At 46.6% G+C, this 17,872-nt stretch overlaps 1 protein-coding gene across 2 annotated transcripts in view; it reads left to right on the top strand.

Annotated features, from left to right (window-relative positions):
• Tsen2 (tRNA splicing endonuclease subunit 2) overlaps positions 1–16,861 on the top strand; it is a 54,043-nt gene extending 37,182 nt beyond the window's left edge. For both annotated transcript variants that reach the window (XM_028863987.2, XM_028863986.2), the window contains 5 exons: positions 697–835; positions 12,930–12,966; positions 13,973–14,084; positions 15,361–15,450; positions 16,329–16,861. In XM_028863987.2, coding sequence (XP_028719820.1) covers positions 697–835; positions 12,930–12,966; positions 13,973–14,084; positions 15,361–15,450; positions 16,329–16,388 — 438 coding nt within the window. In that variant the 3' untranslated portion in view covers positions 16,389–16,861. The remainder of the gene's footprint in view (positions 1–696; positions 836–12,929; positions 12,967–13,972; positions 14,085–15,360; positions 15,451–16,328) is intronic.
• Positions 16,862–17,872: the final 1,011 nt, after the last annotated feature.

Genomic DNA, 17,872 nt, shown 5'->3' with positions numbered 1-17,872 from the left:
CTTTTTACATGGCCTCTGCCCCCTCGACCCCCAGGTTCTCATTCCTAAGTGTTAGCCTTTCCTCTCCCTCTCCCAAGGATGGATCCTGGAGCCTGTGTGTGCTGAGCCCATGCTCCTTCACTGAGCTGCACCCCGGCCTCAGTGTTTCCTCTTCTGGCTTCTCTAAAGTCCTGCTCCAGAAGAGATGAATGAGAGCCTCGGGTGGGAGCCACACAGGTCACTGGAGACTTTTCTGGTGGCACTTGGAAGCAGATTCGTGAAGACTGCAAGTTCAAGGCCAACCTGGGCTACAATTGTGAGACTCTGTCTCAAAAAGGCAGTGCCCCCCCCCACAGAAACAACTTTAACAATATGTGCATGGATTTTTAACTGCACACGTGTGTACCAGGCCCTGGTTTGCACACCCGGCACTGCAAGGGGAACGAGTGTGATTAATTTCACATGGCCCAAATTACCAGGGTTGCTTGGGGGTTTGTTTCGTTTTGTTTTTGATGCTCACAGTGATCACGATCGACCCACAGCAGCACCTGTGTTGTGAGGAGCCACACACGGTGGTCCTGTCACATAGGCAGCGTGGGTCTGGTCTCTCGTTTGTCTCCATTGCCGCTGTGGTGCCATGCTCATCCGGATGTCAGCTCCCTCACTGAGTGGGAGTGAATGCATGCAAACTAATGTCTTCTTTTAAAACAACTCTAGGAGCCTTTAACAATAGTGAAGCTGTGGCAAGCCTTCACTGCCGTCCAGCCCACCTTCAGGACTACCTACATGGCCTACCACCACTTCCGAAGCAAAGGCTGGGTACCCAAAGTGGGGCTCAAGTATGGAACAGATCTGTGTGAGTAGCTCTTGGCGTGGGTGGCAGATTCGAGGACGGGGTCAGCCCATTCTGCCTGGGCTAGCTCTCTGTGATGGTGATGATTTGGATACAGATGCTGGGTATTTGGATGGGATGGGTTCCATCCCGGGAGTAAGAAGTGTGTTGGGGAAGCCTACAGGCAGAGCAGGATTTCCTGATCATAGACGAGAGTTGTGTGGCACGTGCTGCAGCTCAGCCGTGAGCTTGTGTGACTTGGGTCAGGCCTGAGTTCTCACAGCTTCGCTCGCCTCATCCTCCAGAGAAGAGCGTCCTGGAGCTGTGGTGATAGCCTAGCTGTCGTTCATTGAGCACACACTGTCAGGCTTGGTGCTGGACACCCCTGTGACACTTACTCCTCGTGGCAGCCCTTGGCTCTTCTGTGTGCCACGTGAGCGCCTTCCTCCAGGACCCTCCAGGGGTTTCCAGGACCAGTCACTCTCCAGCTTTGGATTCTAGTGTGCAGGCTCATGGACACTTGTGCATGTCTCTGCCTCCCAGTGATCCCATGGGAGCTGTGTGTCTGGGAAGGGCTTGCTGGGTAGAGCAGACAGCAAGCACAGAGGCTAAGGCACGAGATGCTTAGCAGGTCTCAGGAACTGTACAGAGGCAAGAGTGGAGAACATGGCTTCCAAGGGAGGCAGGCCAGGACCAGAGCTGGGATTCGGGAGATGAAAAGTCTTTGAAGTGACTGATTTTCGTGGAACCCTCTGAGTGCTGTCTTACTAATGACTAAAAGGACCAAAAGGGAGGAGAAGCTGGTTGGGGAAGCTGGGCCTGTCAACTCACCAACAGAACCGAGTGATGCGTGTGTGTAGAGGAACCAGGTGGCTTCTAGGCACTGGCTCGTATTTTTCTTGTGTTCAGAGTGTCTGGTGGAGGCTCAGGAGAGTCCTCATCTGAAACGCTTGACCACAGAAGCATTTTGGGTTTCAGGCACTTACAGGATGAGGTCTCTTGGCAAAGGATCTTAAGTCTAAACACAGACATGACCTGTGGTTTGTGCCTACCTTAAACACTAGGCTGGACTTAATTCTCTTCATCTTTTTAATGGTTTGATGCACAAGCATATCTTCGTGGTATTGAAGTTTCTGCTTTGTGGGGCGTTTACCCACCACCCCCACAGCTTCCCAGAGTTTTCTTGAGTGCGAGCAGCAGGAAATATTAGATAGAAGGATTTATAGCGGAGAATCTTGCGGAGATAAACAGATAGAAAATAAAGGATAGCCTCGAGAGGGCCTGGAACCTATTCCAACAGGCCCCGACTGTCTCTGGCCCAGGGTTTTTATCGAGACGCCAAGGGGTGGAGCAAAAGACCTCCTCCCCCAGCACAGCCAAGTGCAGACCATCTCAGACACCTGCACTCAGGCCCATGGTCCTGATCATCCTCTATTCAGACCTGCTGGGTAAAGCCACGAGAACCCCAGAACGGGCTCCCACAGGTTCCCCCTTCTTAATATATAAAAAAACTATTAATGGCTTACAGCAATCTCCATAGCTGTTACACCTCCCAGTATGGGAGTAGAGGATGATATAGATGGCATTTCTCTTTTGAATTAGGTCCAAGGTGACCACAGCAGTCTTAGCTGCCTCAAGCCCTTTCTAAACCAAAACTCTTAAGGCGACTACAAACTTAAAGAATCCCTTAGCTTCATTATTACCATTAACAGGTTAACATAAATATTGCTATACATAGTCACAATTCTCTCAATCTTACAACTCAAAGCAAACTCTTAACAGAACCATTAGAATTAGCATATATGGTGCTATATATAGTTAACAATTTTCTCCGTCTTACAACTTTAACTCAATCATTTGAATTTTCTTGTTAACAGAACATAGGAAAAACTTCGATGTATTTACATCAAACTTAAACATTTCCTCAATTCCACAAAGCCAGGGTGCATTAATATCAATAGGTTTCTGCGAACATAATTCAATCTCATAGCTCCTCCTTTTCTTTATAATTTTTAAGCAAAATCAAGCCTAGTTAGAAAACCCAAACTTTTCTGTTTAAACAGTTCCATTTGTAACACAAAACCAGTTCCATAAGTAATTTCATTTTTACATAAACAGTTCCACAAAACAATCCATAAATTACCAGTTAATAAAGCATATATGCATACACAAAATTGCATCTTGATTCTAAGTAGAAATACATTTCTTCATTTAAACAGTCCCATTTTTAACCCAATTCCAGAAAACCATTCCTAGGTCATTACTCAAAACTGTCCCATTGCAATGAAGTCTCTATTGTTCATTTCATTTAAGTACCAAAATTCAAATGATAAATATTGGTACTAGCCTTCCAAATTTGAAGAAATCCATAACCAAAATGTTTTTGTAATTTTAACTCATTTTAAGTTCAAAAAGTTCAAACAAGAAATAAATTGTGGTATCAGGCTTTCACTTTCAAATATGAAGAAACGTTTTTCAACCAAAACTTTTTGCAGTTAATAATTTTTTTTTTAAACAAGCGTCTCTGCAACTTTTGTTCTCACAGACAGACCTTTTTAGTTATAGTAATATTTTAAACCACACCGTTTTTGCTGTTAGCTCGGGTTTTTCTGTGCTGCGTTGATATTCCATGGATCTCAGCTGCAGATGCCTTGTGCTGGTTCTGGCGTCTGCCATTCTTAGCTTCTTAGCGGCTTCTGGAGCTTTTGAAACCATTCAGACTGCCTACTTTGCAGTCTACTAGGACACTATCTCCTGTGTCTCAGGTGTTTTCACCATATACATTAATAGACTCACACTTAACATTTACACTTTTTCACAAACTCACATAACATGTGCTTAAGCATAAACTCACTCAACATTACACATTTTTATAAACTCACATATTAACATCTACTTATTTATACTTTAAGGAAACTATAGAACTACTTCAGCAAATATATTTCTTATTCTTATATACTTATATTCATTCCATCTTATTTCTTATTTAAACTTACATTTACAACTAGCATCTTACAAGCTTATTACTACATGTCTTAAGACTACCTTAGATACTTCTTACAAGCTTATATTCTTAAAGGAACTCTATAGATCTATTTTACAAACTTATATAGGCTACTATTAGCATATCTAACTTAGCAAACACCTAAAGATTTCTTAACACAGATCTAACAAGACAGAATTTTTACAAACTCACATCTTATTTTCGTCTTTCTACTTCTTACTCTTAATTATTATCACCATCTCTATCAGAAAGATTCTCTTAACTAGACAGGAAGTACGTACATCATTTCTAAAGTTTAGAGTTTATAGTCAGCTTTGTTATAAAGCACTGGGATTTAGTGAGTGTTGTCATTATAGAGTTGTGATACTTGTTGCTAGGGGATTGTAACATTCTCAGGACGAAGCCACACCCCAAAGTTGCGAGTGGGCCTTTTCGAACCGGCAGAGATGCACTGTCAACGGTAAACGGTTTTTAACTAGAGGCTGTACCTTCACCCAAATTCATAATAGCTCCCCTAAGAACTTCAGTTCAAACAAACGTTTCTATCACAGCAGTACTTTTGGTTTGTTCTACTGAAAAACTTTACGCTGAGGGTGAAATTATCATATTTAGCTGCTGTCAAGCTCTTTGCCAATACTGCACAGCTATTAGGTGATATAAGGTATTTTTCTAAAGAAGCTAGTAAAGCCAAAAGTGGCACAGCTCTGAACTCTTATTTCCTCACTGTTTGCATTAAACCAGTGACAAAACCTCAGAAGCACTAATCGAGCCACTTTCATTCTGGTTCCTTTATAGGAACGTCATTGGAGCTGACTTTTCTTAGTTCCACACTCCTTACCAAACGCTCCGGTAACCACCGAGCTTCATATTCTCCTCTTTGGGAAAAAACACAAACATGTCCTCGACCCCATATTACAACAGGATCGGGACCCTTCAATAATCCCGAGCAGGGATCTTTCCATTTCACTTGAGTTTCAGGATTTATTACTTTCACTTCATTAGCTTTAACTCCTGATGTTATTAGCAGCGGTGATATTTAGCATTGATTTCTTATAAGGAACTTTCAGGTAAAGCAACTTTTGTAAGACAGCTAGATTTTCTGAAGTTTGTTTCCCATCTAGAAAGCAGTCATTTCTTTTTGAATGCCTGTTTCTTTGTCTCCTTATTAGATTTGCAAAGGAATTACTCATTGCAGGTAGTTTGTTAAAAAGGCAAAGAACTTTTTTAATTTCAACATAAGTTTCTTCATATCTAAGACAATGTTCAGTGTATAAACTGCTTTCCCTTGCTTTAAGGATTTTAAAGCGGCTTATTTGCTCTTATAGGTAGCTTTTTTGTCATCCAACTACCGTAAAAACTTTTCACAGCTATTAGGGTAAATAAGGCATTTTACCAATGGAGCCCCAAACCGCGAAACACCTAATTCCATATCCTTTCAATTTTTCATTGGAACTGACACTTAAACTCTTAGATGATTTTCCTCCTTATTCTTTTTAAAGGCTGTATTTTAAGTTTACCATGAACGTATTTTTGAGCTGACAAAAGTGTTTCAGGGCAATGTCGCCATCTTTAGCGGAAAAACTACCTTTCCCAGAATGCATTTCCCTTATATCAGTCCATAATAATATCAGTCCCATATCAGTCCCTTATATCATTTCCCATATCTCTTATCGTGTTTGAGAGTCAACTGGTTCTCTTTTACCAGACTTGCTTACAAATTCTTGCCCGGGAGGTTTGAACAAAGTTTTTTGCTTTTGCAATGGGAGATTTGAACAAGCATTTTACATTTTCAGCTATGGCACATTGGGAGGTTTCTATTCTCCTCAGCTGGCTTTAACAGGTGTTTCAACTTCATCAGACACTGGCCCCCAAATCAGAACCACACCTGCCTCGTTAGCCGGCATTGAGGCTGGCATTTCGGATAGCAACTTTCCTCGGGGCTTGTGTTTGTTTTAGCCAGTCAGTGAAAAACAAGATCATTTGCAACAGAGCTTTTCCATAGCTCCTTCAGAGATTTTCTCCCACTGATCTTATTCTCATTTTGCTTGTTCCTCCCCCCACCCCCCAAGATGCAGAGCTTCAGCTATCTGTCTGCGGCTCTGTTCCTCTGCTAGCTGCCTTTGGAAGAAGGGGCTTTTTTTTTTCTCCCCCCGAATCTGCCTCAAATTCTAGCAGCTTTTTCAGGTCACATATTTTCTGGGGAGGATTATGTCCCTTCTCTGTTTCTTCAGAGTCTTTCTCCCAGACAGTTCCCAGTTTGGTCTCAATTTATCCCCTCTACCCCAGAAACGGTTTCCGACACTACAGTGGTGGCTTTCCCTGCTACTGAAGGTAGGGGCTTTTGTCCGTTTCTATTTTTTCAGGGTCTGAGGTTTGTGTTCATAAATCAAGCTTAGCAAGGGGGTTTTCGCCATTTCTAAACTCCCATTAGGACAGGTGTTTTGCCTCATCAGGCCTTCCCCTGGCCCAGTCCCCCAGTTGGGTTGGTGTTTGCATGTCTGGGTGCTCAAGGACAGAGCTTATGCCAGAGGCAATCACCCCTCAGGGCTACACTCCCTCATCTCATCGGGAGTCAGTTGAAACAAAGCTTTTCTCAAAGAGGTGCTTTCTCTGACAGAAAAAAAAAACTTTACTCCTGGATAGTTCTGTTCTGCCCTGGCTGGGCTCTTTCCCCAGACAGCGTTCTGACTCAGCAGCACAACTGCTTCAGACACAGTTCAGCTTTACTGTTTTCCCAGAAAGGTCCTTAGTCTGATAGGAAAGCTTTTTCTCAGATTTTCTTTTTGCAGCTGTGGACCTATCAACTGGGACTTGTAGGAAAGTGGGCAACTGTGCCCTTCCCACTGGCTTTAGCTTTGTTTGTTCATTAGCAATCTTCCCCTGGGTGCTGCACCTTCCTGCCTCAGCTCTGTGCTCCAGGAAGTTTACAACTACAGGAACCCTAGTATCCCCGAAATGCACTCCAAACTCAGAGACTGGCCAGTCGCCCCTGGGTTTTTGGTCAGAAGTGAGGATACAATGCTAACAGCCCGCATTGCTTCAGGGGATCTTTGCATTATTAGGACAATGAGGAGCACCTTTTTATTCTGAGACACTCAGACAAAACCCTTGATGCCTCAGCTCGGCTGTAACTGTGAAGCTTGGCTTTTTGCTTTTCTCAGGTAAAGTTTGCTGCACTTTGGGGCTCTCTGTAGCTCTTCACCCACACTCTCCCCAAGCGTTTCCCTAAGGGTACTCTGACCCACTGTCTTTTACTAGCTTGAAGAGACAGAGCTTAGAAGACGTTTTTTAGAAAATTGTTCCAGCCTCCTGCATTGCAGGGAGGATTTTTAAAGCTTGAAAGAGAACTTAGAGGTTTTGCTGTCTTAAGTTTGTTGTTTTCCCTTAGAGCTAATCACAGGTGGTCCCCCATACTAATATCTTCAGGTGATTCTACTCTTTTCTGAGAGAGGTTAGAGGCTTTAGTTTTTCTTAAGAGAGAAAGATTAAGGCTTTAGAGAGATTTTCCCCCCAAATTTTCCAAGAAAAGCTTTAGAGTTTAAGAGAAAGATTTTTTTTTCCCCTAGGAGAAAGACCAACTTTTCCCAAAACTTCCCAACTTTAAAATTTGACTTCTTACACCCCCATTTTTGCCTCAGGGAGAAATTACTTTCTCCTGCCGCTTGGATTTGGCATTTCAGCTGTCCCCAGGTCAAAAGCTTCCATAGGAAATTTTTTCCTCATAAGCTCAAAGAAGAGCTTTTTTACTTCCCATAAAGCCCAAAGAAAGATTTTTCCCCCAGTTTGCTTTCATTGCCCCCAAAATTAGAAAATTGAAGAGTTTTTCTGTCTAGTTGCCTTACTTATTTTTTCCTACACAATCTTACACTTCTAAGTTTTTCCTAAACTATATTACTACCCTATGCCTTATACTTATCACAGATAGAAATTGAGAAAGGGATAGAAGATAGAAAATTTTGACAGAAGAGAATTTCGCTGCAACATCGGACATCCTTCCAGTCCGCTTTCCTTTTCTCTCGAGGATAAAACCCCTGCCTCACCAAAAAATATATATATAAAATATATTTTTTTTCATAACACCGGCATGCCTTTCCACTGGCAGGGCTGACTCAGCACTTTCACCAAAAACTCTGTATTAAAACTATTATTTTCCTTTATCTTTAGTCCCTATTACTTTGTCTTTAGTCCCTGTTCATTTGTCTTTAGTCCCTCCTTTTTTTGTCCCTTTTTTTCTTTAGTCCCTTTTTTTCTTTAGTCCCTTTTTTTCTTTAGTCCCTTTTTTTCTTTAGTCCCTTTTTTTCTTTAGTCCCTGTTCACGGCGCCATTCTGTGGGGCGTTTACCCACCACCCCCACAGCTTCCCAGAGTTTTCTTGAGTGCGAGCAGCAGGAAATATTAGATAGAAGGATTTATAGCGGAGAATCTTGCGGAGATAAACAGATAGAAAATAAAGGATAGCCTCGAGAGGGCCTGGAACCTATTCCAACGGGCCCGACTGTCTCTGGCCCAGGGTTTTTATAGAGATGCCAAGGGGGTGGAGCAAAAGACCTCCTCCCCCAGCACAGCCAAGTGCAGACCATCTCAGACACCTGCACTCAGGCCCATGGTCCTGATCATCCTCTATTCAGACCTGCTGGGTAAAGCCACGAGAACCCCAGAACGGGCTCCCACACTGCTTGTGGCATATCAGCATTCAGCAAGCTTCAGATTGGGGACAGGGGCGGAGCTTGATGGTAAGCCTTTGGCCTTTTGTGTCTGAGGCCTTGATTTTGTTCCTCAACAAGGAAAAAATTCAGATTTTGGATGCTCTCTGATTAAAAGAGGAAACAGGCAGTCCTGGGGTGAAGGAACACCATGACAGCCCCTGGGAGCTGTAGGTATCAGGAAGCCAGGTTAGTGACCATCTATCTTTGGGTTCCCCTGAGTGCTTCCTGGGTCTTTTCAGAAGTATTTGTGGGACTCAGATAAAAATTTCAGGGTATTTGAGGGGCCTGAAAAGTTACAGCCTTTGACGTCTTAAGGCTGTCATAGCTTGTTCCATATGTTTCTGCAGCATTTTAAATAACCCAAAGAAAGGCATTGCAGTCTTTAAAATTCTTAATGCTGGGACTGGAGAGATGGCTCAATGGTTCAGGGCACTGGCTGCTCTTCCAGAGGACCTGATTCCTAACATCCACATGGTGAGTAACAACCATCTGTGACTCCAGTTCGAGAGACTCTTACTTCCTCTTCTAGCCTCTGTTGGACACCACGCACACCTGTGGTGCACAAAAACGCATGCAGGCAAAACATCCATATAATAAAAAATTAAAGCCAGGCAGTAATGGTGCACGCCTTTAATCCCAGCACTCAGGAAGCAGAGGCAGGCGGATCTCTGTGAGTTCCAGACCAGCCTGGTCTATATAGTGAGTTCCAGGAAAGGCACAAAGCTACACAGAGAAACCTTGTCTCAAAAATAAAAATAAATAAATAAATCAAAATTGTAATGCTCTAAAATAGGCTGTGCTTAACCTGGTGTTGCTAGAATTCGTTCCCAGAGAGAGACATGAGCAGTATCTACCCCTTCCCCTAATGTCCCGGTGAGGAACTGAGGGACAGTTCTGCCACAGTTTACTCTGGGGAGCTAGTCAGCTTATTGGGGCTACTTACAGTGCTGTGGGTGCTCCCTCCCCACAACAGGCCACACCGAGAAAGCCTTTACCCCTAAGGGATGAGGGCTCACCATGTAGACCCCACCCCACCCTGTACCCTAGCCTTCCCAGGCCTATATACTCTAGCCCCTCCCCATGTAATGAAGGCTGAGCTTCGTACCACAGGTGGTAGGGAGCGCTGGACACTCAGGTGAGGTCTCATGACCCTCCCCACCCTCTGTGGTGGGTAAAAACAGTCCACAAGCGTGGCTGGGATGACCCTTTTCCAAGGGGGCACAGCTGAACTCCCCAGAGAGTTGCTTAGAATTGTGGGATAGTCTTCATGGGGTACCAGCGGCCCAGAGATTGCTTTCTGGACAGTGATTGGTAGGTTGTTATGTGCCCATCCCTCTTGGGGAAGCCTCCTTTGTTCTTCCATCCTAGACGATATGCACGTGGCTGATGGTGTGGACTGGGTCAAGTTGCTGGAGATGTTTCAAGATAGCTGTACTGGTCCCAGATCATCTTTGCCAGGGGGTGGCCTTGTTTTGTTTCTTTTTGACTTCCTGTGGTCACAGCCACTCTACCTACCTAGCAGGTCTCCACCATTCTCATCCTAAGATCGAAACATGAACTGAAGCAAGGCTGTCCAGTATGTTGAAAGGCAGCATGGATAACAGAGAGCTCTTGGCCTCTCGGCCGGCTCTACCTCCTACTGCCTGTGTGACCTCAGCTGGTTTCTAAATTTGCCTGCGCTCTGTCTCATCACCATCTTGTGATGTTGACGAAACATCTTTGTAGAGCACTTCTGAAAAGGACTGGCCAAGATGTGCCCACGTGACTCATGATTTACTCAAAGCATTGAGCCTCCCAGAATGCGGGGTGAAGATGCACATTTGGTTCCACACATGGATTCAGGGGGTAGAGAAGACCTTCATTTCTTAAAGCATCACCCTTGGGTGCTTCATTTTTTGTTTTGCGTCTTGGAGTTTCACTACATTGCCCAGGCTGCTCTCACAGTTGAACGACCCTCCTGGCTCAGCTTCCTGCCTAGCTGGGATTACGTGTGTGTGCCACTGTGCCCAGCATGCCTTCATTTTAGAGTCTTGGAAGCCAGTGCAGAGAGGCCAGTAACTGGCCTAAGGTCTCACAACCTGGAGTGGCAGAGATTGGGCGGGAAGCAATGGTTCTGGGTCCACCTTCATCCCATTGCTGTACCCAAAAACGTAGAGAGATGTCTGAATGTATTTGGATGTTTACTTGGTGGGAACTGAGGTAAGGAATACTGAAACACAGTATATAAGAAATGAGGGGGTTGGGGATTTAGCTCAGTGGTAGAGCGCTTGCCTAGTAAGCGCAAGGCCCTGGGTTCGGTCCTCAGCTCCAGGAGGAGAAAAAAGAAATGAGTACTCTGATGGCAACATGACCACAAAAAATAGACTTAGAAACGGCAGGCTAGATGAAGGGATTCTGCTGTGTCCTCGGGGTCCTGAACTGGCTCCAGAATCTCTGTCTTCAAAAAGGAAAGTGTTGGCCGGGCAGTGGTGGCGCACGCCTTTAATCCCAGCACTCGGGAGGCAGAGCCAGGCAGATCTCTGTGAGTTCGAGGCCAGCCTGGGCTACCAAGTGAGTTCCAGGAAAGGCGCAAAGCTACACAAGAGAAACCCTGTCTCGGAAAAAAAAAAAAAAAAAAGGAAAGTGTGTCCATTGCTCAAGGGAAACAAGCTTCCCTTGAACTTTCCTCTAGTGGGGAGCAAGGGGGCAGCCAGTGTCCTGGGACGAGCACGTGGCAGCAGGAGTGGTTACTTACAGATTTCATTGTTCATTTGTAAATGTCAGGCCTGGGGGCTCATTGTAGCGTTCACTCGTACTTTACCTGAAACCAGTGAGCATCTCCACTTGGCTCCAGGTGGACTCTGACAGGTGCTCAGGGCCCCAGGCTGCCGGCTGCTCCATCTTCAGCACAGGCTCTCAGGATCACTAAGTGCTGAGCACAGATCTGCTCAAGAGACACATGACACAGCACAGGGCCAGGCCTGGATGCTCAGGGACTGAGAGCCTGGAGGAAGTGATGGGCATGGTGGACAGCTAGCCAATACCTGCTTCTAAAGGGTCCCTGAAGGCCGGGCGGTGGTGGCACACGCCTTTAATCCCAGCACTCGGAAGGCAGAGCCAAGTGGATCTCTGTGAGTTCAAGGCCAGCCTGGGCTACCAAGTGAGTTCCAGGAAAGGCGAAAAGCTACACAGAGAAACCCTGTCTCGAAAAAACAAAAACAACAACAAAAAAAAAAAGGGTCCCTGAGGTCTACAGTCCTTAGGCCCAGGCTCCTTCAGTGAGAGGCTCTTTTTGATCTCTACAGACTGGCTTCACCCCTCCCTGTGTCAGAGCCCCATGAGAAAGGCAGACTGGTAACTGGGTGGAGTGTGTGGTTGTGGGTCCTTTATAGCCTCTTGACTGAATTTCTTTCCTATTTATTCGTTTATTTTAGTTTTTATTTATAAGTGTGTGCATGAACTCAGGTTTGCATGGGCACATGTGCCATGGTGTGGACACAATGTATGGGCATTCATACCAAGCATTTTTACCTGCTGAGACATCTTGCCAGCCCATGCATGTGAATGTGTGTGTGTTGCATGCGTGTGACTGCAGGTGAGCATGCATCAGGAGATCAGAGGAGGATGTCGGGTGGCTTTTTCTATCATCCTTTGCCTTATTGCCTTGAGACAGGGTTTCTCAATGAACCAGAACAGAAGCTCACTCTTTTGGCTGGGCTGACCAGCAAGCCCTTGGGATCCACCTACCACCCTCTCACCCCCCACCTCACCCCCCACCACACCACACCCCTGCCCTCTCCACCCCTGCTGCTGGGGTTCCAGGCATATACAACCATAACCCACCTTTTATGTGGTGCTGAGGATTGAAACTCAGGTCCTCAAACTCAAACAGCATGTGTTCTTACCACTGCGCCATCTCCCCAGGACCTGGACTTCTACACCTGTGTAGCCAAAAGGCTGAGAAGTGACCCTTGACTTCCCTGAAAATATCCCGGAGGTTTGCTCATCTCCAGTGCAACACCTGCCATGGCCCACCCTCACTCTGAGTGTGGTTGATTTGGAACGAATTGCAAATGCTGTACATTTTATGGACTTCGTGTTCTTTCTACCATGTCACACACACGGAGAAAGACGAGACCCACTTGTGGCTAGGGGTATGGGCTGAGCAGAGTGAATCACTGGACTCAGTCCCCAACACCAGAAGAAAGCCAAAAAGAATGCCTTGTGTTTAACTCTGGGAGTTGCTTGTGGGGTGGATAAGGGTGTCGAGGTTTGGGCGGCAAATCTGACGAACTTCTTTGTTTCTGGGAGAAGGAGTTTGGATCTGAAGCCAGGCTGCGGGGCAGAGAGCAGAGTGCCCTCATGCAGAGAGCTGGGTGTTTGCTTTGCTCTGGCTGTGATGGGGTAACGTCTCTTTCTCTTCTTTGCAGTGCTGTATCGGAAAGGCCCCCCATTTTACCACGCAAGGTTTGGACATTTTTTAAATAAATTAATTGAAAAAACATAGGAAATTTCTGGCTTCAAGTTTAATTTTCAGTGTCTCAGAAACAATTAAAAGTCATATTCCTAGCCGGGTGATCATAGTGGTGCACGTCTGTAATCCCAGCACTTGGGAAGAAGAGGCAGGAGAATCTCTGAGTTCAAGGTCAGCCTGGTCTACAAAGCAAGTTCTAGGAGAGCCAGCCAGGGCTACACGGTGAAACCCTGTCTCAAAAAAAAAAAAAAAAAAAGGTCATATTCCTGGGGTTGGAGAGATGACTCAGTGGTTAAGAGCACTTGCTGCTCTTCCCGAGGACCCAGGTTCAGTTCCCAGCACCCCTATGGTGGCTCACAACCAGAGGGTCCAATATCTTCTTCTGGCATCCACAGACACCAGGCGTGAACATGGTGTACAACACATGCAGGCAAATTCCTACGCCTACTTTTTTAATAGTTTATTTTTATTTTATGTACATTGGTATTTTGTCTGCATACGGATGTCAGATCCCCTGGAACTGGAATTACAACAGTCATGAGCTGCCATGAGGATGCTGGGAATTGAACCTGGGTCCTCTGGAAGAGCAGCCCATGCTCTTAACCATTGAGCAATCTCTCCAGCCCAAACATAATCCTTATAAAAATAAAACATATCTCTTGAAAAAGTCATATTCCTGGCCAAGTGTGGTAGCACATGTCTTTAACCCCAGCACTCTGAGGAGGAGGCAGGTAGAGCTCTATAGGTTTTAGGCCAACCTGGTCTACATAGCAAGTTCCAGGCTAGCCAGGGCTACATGGTGAAACCCTGTCTTTAAAAAAAAAAAAAAAGGGAGCATGTTCCTACAGGCTTCAGGCTGTTGGTCACTAGTAATTCTCTTTAGGGGTCTAGGCTTTTAGCAGCAGGCACTGTGAAATCCTTCGTAGTTTTTAGTAAGACACACTGCTCTCTGAACAAGTTGATTTTGTGGCTCTTCAGGATGCCTCTCTTGTCTTCCAGCTATTCTGTCATCGTTGAGCTCGTGGACGACAACTTTGAGGGCTCCCTCCGCAGACCTTTCAGCTGGAAGTCGCTGGCCGCCTTGAGCAGAGTCTCAGGGAACGTCTCTAAGGTAGCACAGCTTTAGCCTTGCCTGTCACTTAGGTGGTTCCTTTGTTTTTCTCTTAAACATAGTAGAATTTCTTTTTAAGGTGGGAATGTGGGGGGAATGGAGAGATGGTCCCGTGAGTAAGAAAGAGCACTTGCTGCCCTTGCAGAGGACCTGAGTTCAGCCCAGCACCCACATCAGACAACTCACAACCACCTGTAACTCCAGCTCCAGAGGATCTGACACCTTCTGGCCTCTGTTGGCACCTGCACTCACATGGCATACACGTACACAACGGCACACTCATACACATAAACAAACAAACAAAAAAAGGATTGTTTTGTTTTGTTCTCGCTTTTTGAAGTCACTGGAGCCCAGTGGCTCAAAGCTCACACTGCTCTTCATTCCAGAGGACCAGAGCGCTCACATCAGGCCGCTCACAGCTGCCTATAACTCCAGCTCCAGGAGATCCAATGGTCCTCTTCAGCCTTCACAGGCACCTGCACTCACATACACATACCTACACACAGGCATGAAGACATACACATAATTAAAAACAAAATAATAAAAAATGTAAAGTTATGCCGGGTGGTGGTGGCGCAAGCCTTTAATCCCAGCGCTCAGGAGGCAGAGGCAGGCGGATCTCTGAGTTGGAGGCCAGCCTGGGATACAGAGTGAGTTCCAGGAAAGGCAGCAAAGCTACACAGAGAAACCCTGCCTCGAAAAACCAAAAAAAAAAAAAAAAGGAGGCATGGGCTGGAGAGATGGCTCAGCGGTTAAGAACTGAATGCTCTTCCAGAGGACCCGGGTTCAATTCCTAGCACCCACATGGCAGCTCACACCTGTCTGTAACTCCAGTTCCAGGGCACCTGACACCCTCACACAGACATACATACACTAATGCACATAAAATAAAAAATAAATAAATTCTAAAAAAAATAAATAAATAAATGTAAGGCTGTTTGTACAGCTTGAGCATGGTGTACACGCCCGTAACCCCAGCAGTTGGAAAGTGGAGACAGAGGAATCATGAGTCTGAGCCAACCTGTCTCCCCCATCGGATAGCATATGGAGTGTGTGTTTTCCATCTTAGCCGTATAATCAGCTTGTCTGCTTCAACACATGTTCACATCCTCTCGATGATTGTAAAAGCCGGGTCTTTAGAGAAGAGTCAGATCCAGGCAGAAGGCGGTGTGCCCGGTGAGTGCACACCACAGTGTATCGGTGTACAGGGACGGGCAGGGGTGCCTGCTCCTCTCCTCACACGCTGGCACAGTGAGGTTTCTCGGTTTCTCTGCAGGAACTGATGCTGTGCTACCTGATTAAACCCTCTACCATGACTAGCGAAGACATGGAGAGCCCAGAATGCATGAAGAGGATTCAAGTTCAGGTGTGTGCGTGCGGAGATGGAGCCACGGCCTCCCAAGAGTGTGCTCCCAGTGCGTCCTCTGGAAGTCTACCAGGAAGGGTCTTTTCCCGGTGACGGAAAGCTTCTGCTGGCCCTGGAAGCCTCTCTCTCCGTCCCGCTGAACCCGTTAGACTCCACCATCCCACAGCCCCAGTCAGTCCACCTGTGGCTTCCCCATCTCCGGCTGTAACCAGGCCAGGTCTCCCGCAGGTCTCACTCCAGAGACTAGCTGTCTCTCCCTCCTTCTCATGTGACTTCTTCAGTGCTGAGGGTGAAAACACAAGGCCTCGCTCACGCTGAGCGCCTGTTCCGCCATTGAGCCTCGCACACCCACACACTTCTCGCACACCCACACATCTCACCTTCTGCTCCTGCGCTGAAGCAGGCGCCCTCTAGTGCTGGCTGTTTTTCCCCTGCCAGGACTGCCAAGTTCTTTGAGCCCCCAGGGTCTGCTGCCCTCCCCTTTACCACTGCCCCCCCAAGCCCTCAACAACACCTGTGCTCCCTGCACTCAGCCATGCGCCTTGTTTTCCTTCTCTGTAGGTTGCAGCCTCCGGGTCCCAGTCAGGGCCCCTCTCAGCCTCCAGGGCTCCAGTGCCACCTCCCTCCATTTGTTCCGATCTTCTCTGCGTTGGTGGTTCCTAAAATGTCAACCAGCGTTCGCTTCTCACTTTCATGGCTGACCAGCAAGTGCCAGTGCTCCCAGACTAGGGTCAGGGACTGGCCTTGGCCGCTGCCGTGTGCTGGGGCACTAGTTCAGTGGTGACAGTGGACAGCGTCCCGTGTGAGGGTCATGGTGTTACATGCTGGGGACTCCCGTGTCTTTTTCTGAAGTCCAGCCCTCTTTTGCTCGGTTGCAGGAGGTGATTCTCAGCCGATGGGTTTCTTCACGTGAGAGAAGTGACCAAGATGAGCTTTGACCTTTCAACCTCGGAGTCTACCATTCACCATAAACTCTGACTGTGTGGTATCCGTCTTCCTGAAGGAGCATCAGCATGTTTGGGGGTCATAGCCCCATGTTCTGTTGCTTTAAATGGAAAATCTTCTCCTGTGGCTCAGCTCACCCAAGAACTTGAACCAGTAACCCAAATAACTGAAAATCAATGATGGTCTGGAAGCATTGAAATACTGAGTGACTGATGCATTCTCAGTGAACTCATTATTTGACATGTTCTCATGTTGAACACAGTATTATACAGTATTAGCTATTTAAAATGCAGCTTGCACCAGGTAGAGGTGTCGCCCACCTTTAATCCCAGCACTTGGGAGGCAGAAGCAGGCAGATCTCTGAGTTCAAGTCCAGCCTGGTCTACAAAATAAGCCCAGAAAAAAAAAAATGTCTTCTTTGGGGAACTTTTTATAAAATAAAGCAGTGAAGCTTTTGGAAAGGTAACATTTACGTCCAGCGGAACATGACATCATCCCCCTCTTCCCGTGGGTCAGAGAGCAGAGAAACTGTTGCCTGAGGGGCATAAGGACATCTTAGCCAGTTTTTATGTTCCTCTAGCAGAATGCTTAGTACTAGATAGCATGTAAAGAAAAGGGCTTTTTTGGTTCATGGCTGGAAAGTCATGGCCCAGGTCTGGCACTTGATGGCATCATGGCATTCTGGAGAAGTGGAGAGGGGCATGACCAGTGGGGATGGGTAGACAGCTCTCTAACCAGTCTGGGGAACCAACCCATCCTTAAGAACTGCGTTAACCCTGAGCCTCGCTCCTGCCCTCACGCACGTTAGGCCTCATGATCTGAAGATGAGGTTCAGTCGGGGCAGCTCCTCCCTGCCCCAGACCCCCAGCGAGCATCAGTGGGCTGCACGGACGCGCTTGCTCCCAGTTCAGTGTTGCTGACTTTTTTTTTTTTTTTTAGAATGTTTACCATCATGTGCTTCCCCCAGGCTCCTGAGTAGAGACTTCTTGTGGTTTCTTATTGTTTTGAGTCATCAATTTTCAGAACTTTTAAAGTCAGCCGAAAGTTTGAGGAGCCGCTTCACATATTTCATTTAGTCCTGCACAGGGCTTGGATGTACTGCAGTCTGAGTACTTCAAGAATACTTCACCCAGTGCTGTCGCGCCTGTCTCATGCCATCTCGGGTGCCTTATCATCCACAAGTGTGCCTTGAAGGGTGAATGTGCCCCTAAGTATACAGACTTCAATAACCATGAGGTATGGAAAGCCCAAGAGACCACAGGTACCACTTATCACTGGAAGCCGTGGAAGAGCATCTTGAGCTGGGGCACAGTGGGGAGCAAATGAGGCCTTGGGTTGGGAACCACCACTGAGGAAGGGGAGGGGAAAGCAGCGTTGCAGAGGCGCTGTCCTCTTGCTTGGTTTGGTTGGAGCTGCTGGGGACTCAGGCCTTGCCCGTGCTAGGTCAGAGTTTACGGCTGATAGGTCCCCAACCCCA

The sequence above is a fragment of the Peromyscus leucopus genome, chromosome 3, assembly GCF_004664715.2.
Source record: "Peromyscus leucopus breed LL Stock chromosome 3, UCI_PerLeu_2.1, whole genome shotgun sequence".
NCBI lineage: Eukaryota > Metazoa > Chordata > Mammalia > Rodentia > Cricetidae > Peromyscus > Peromyscus leucopus.
Note: the sequence above shows the minus strand (reverse complement) of the source record. Positions and strands in the feature narration are given on the sequence as shown.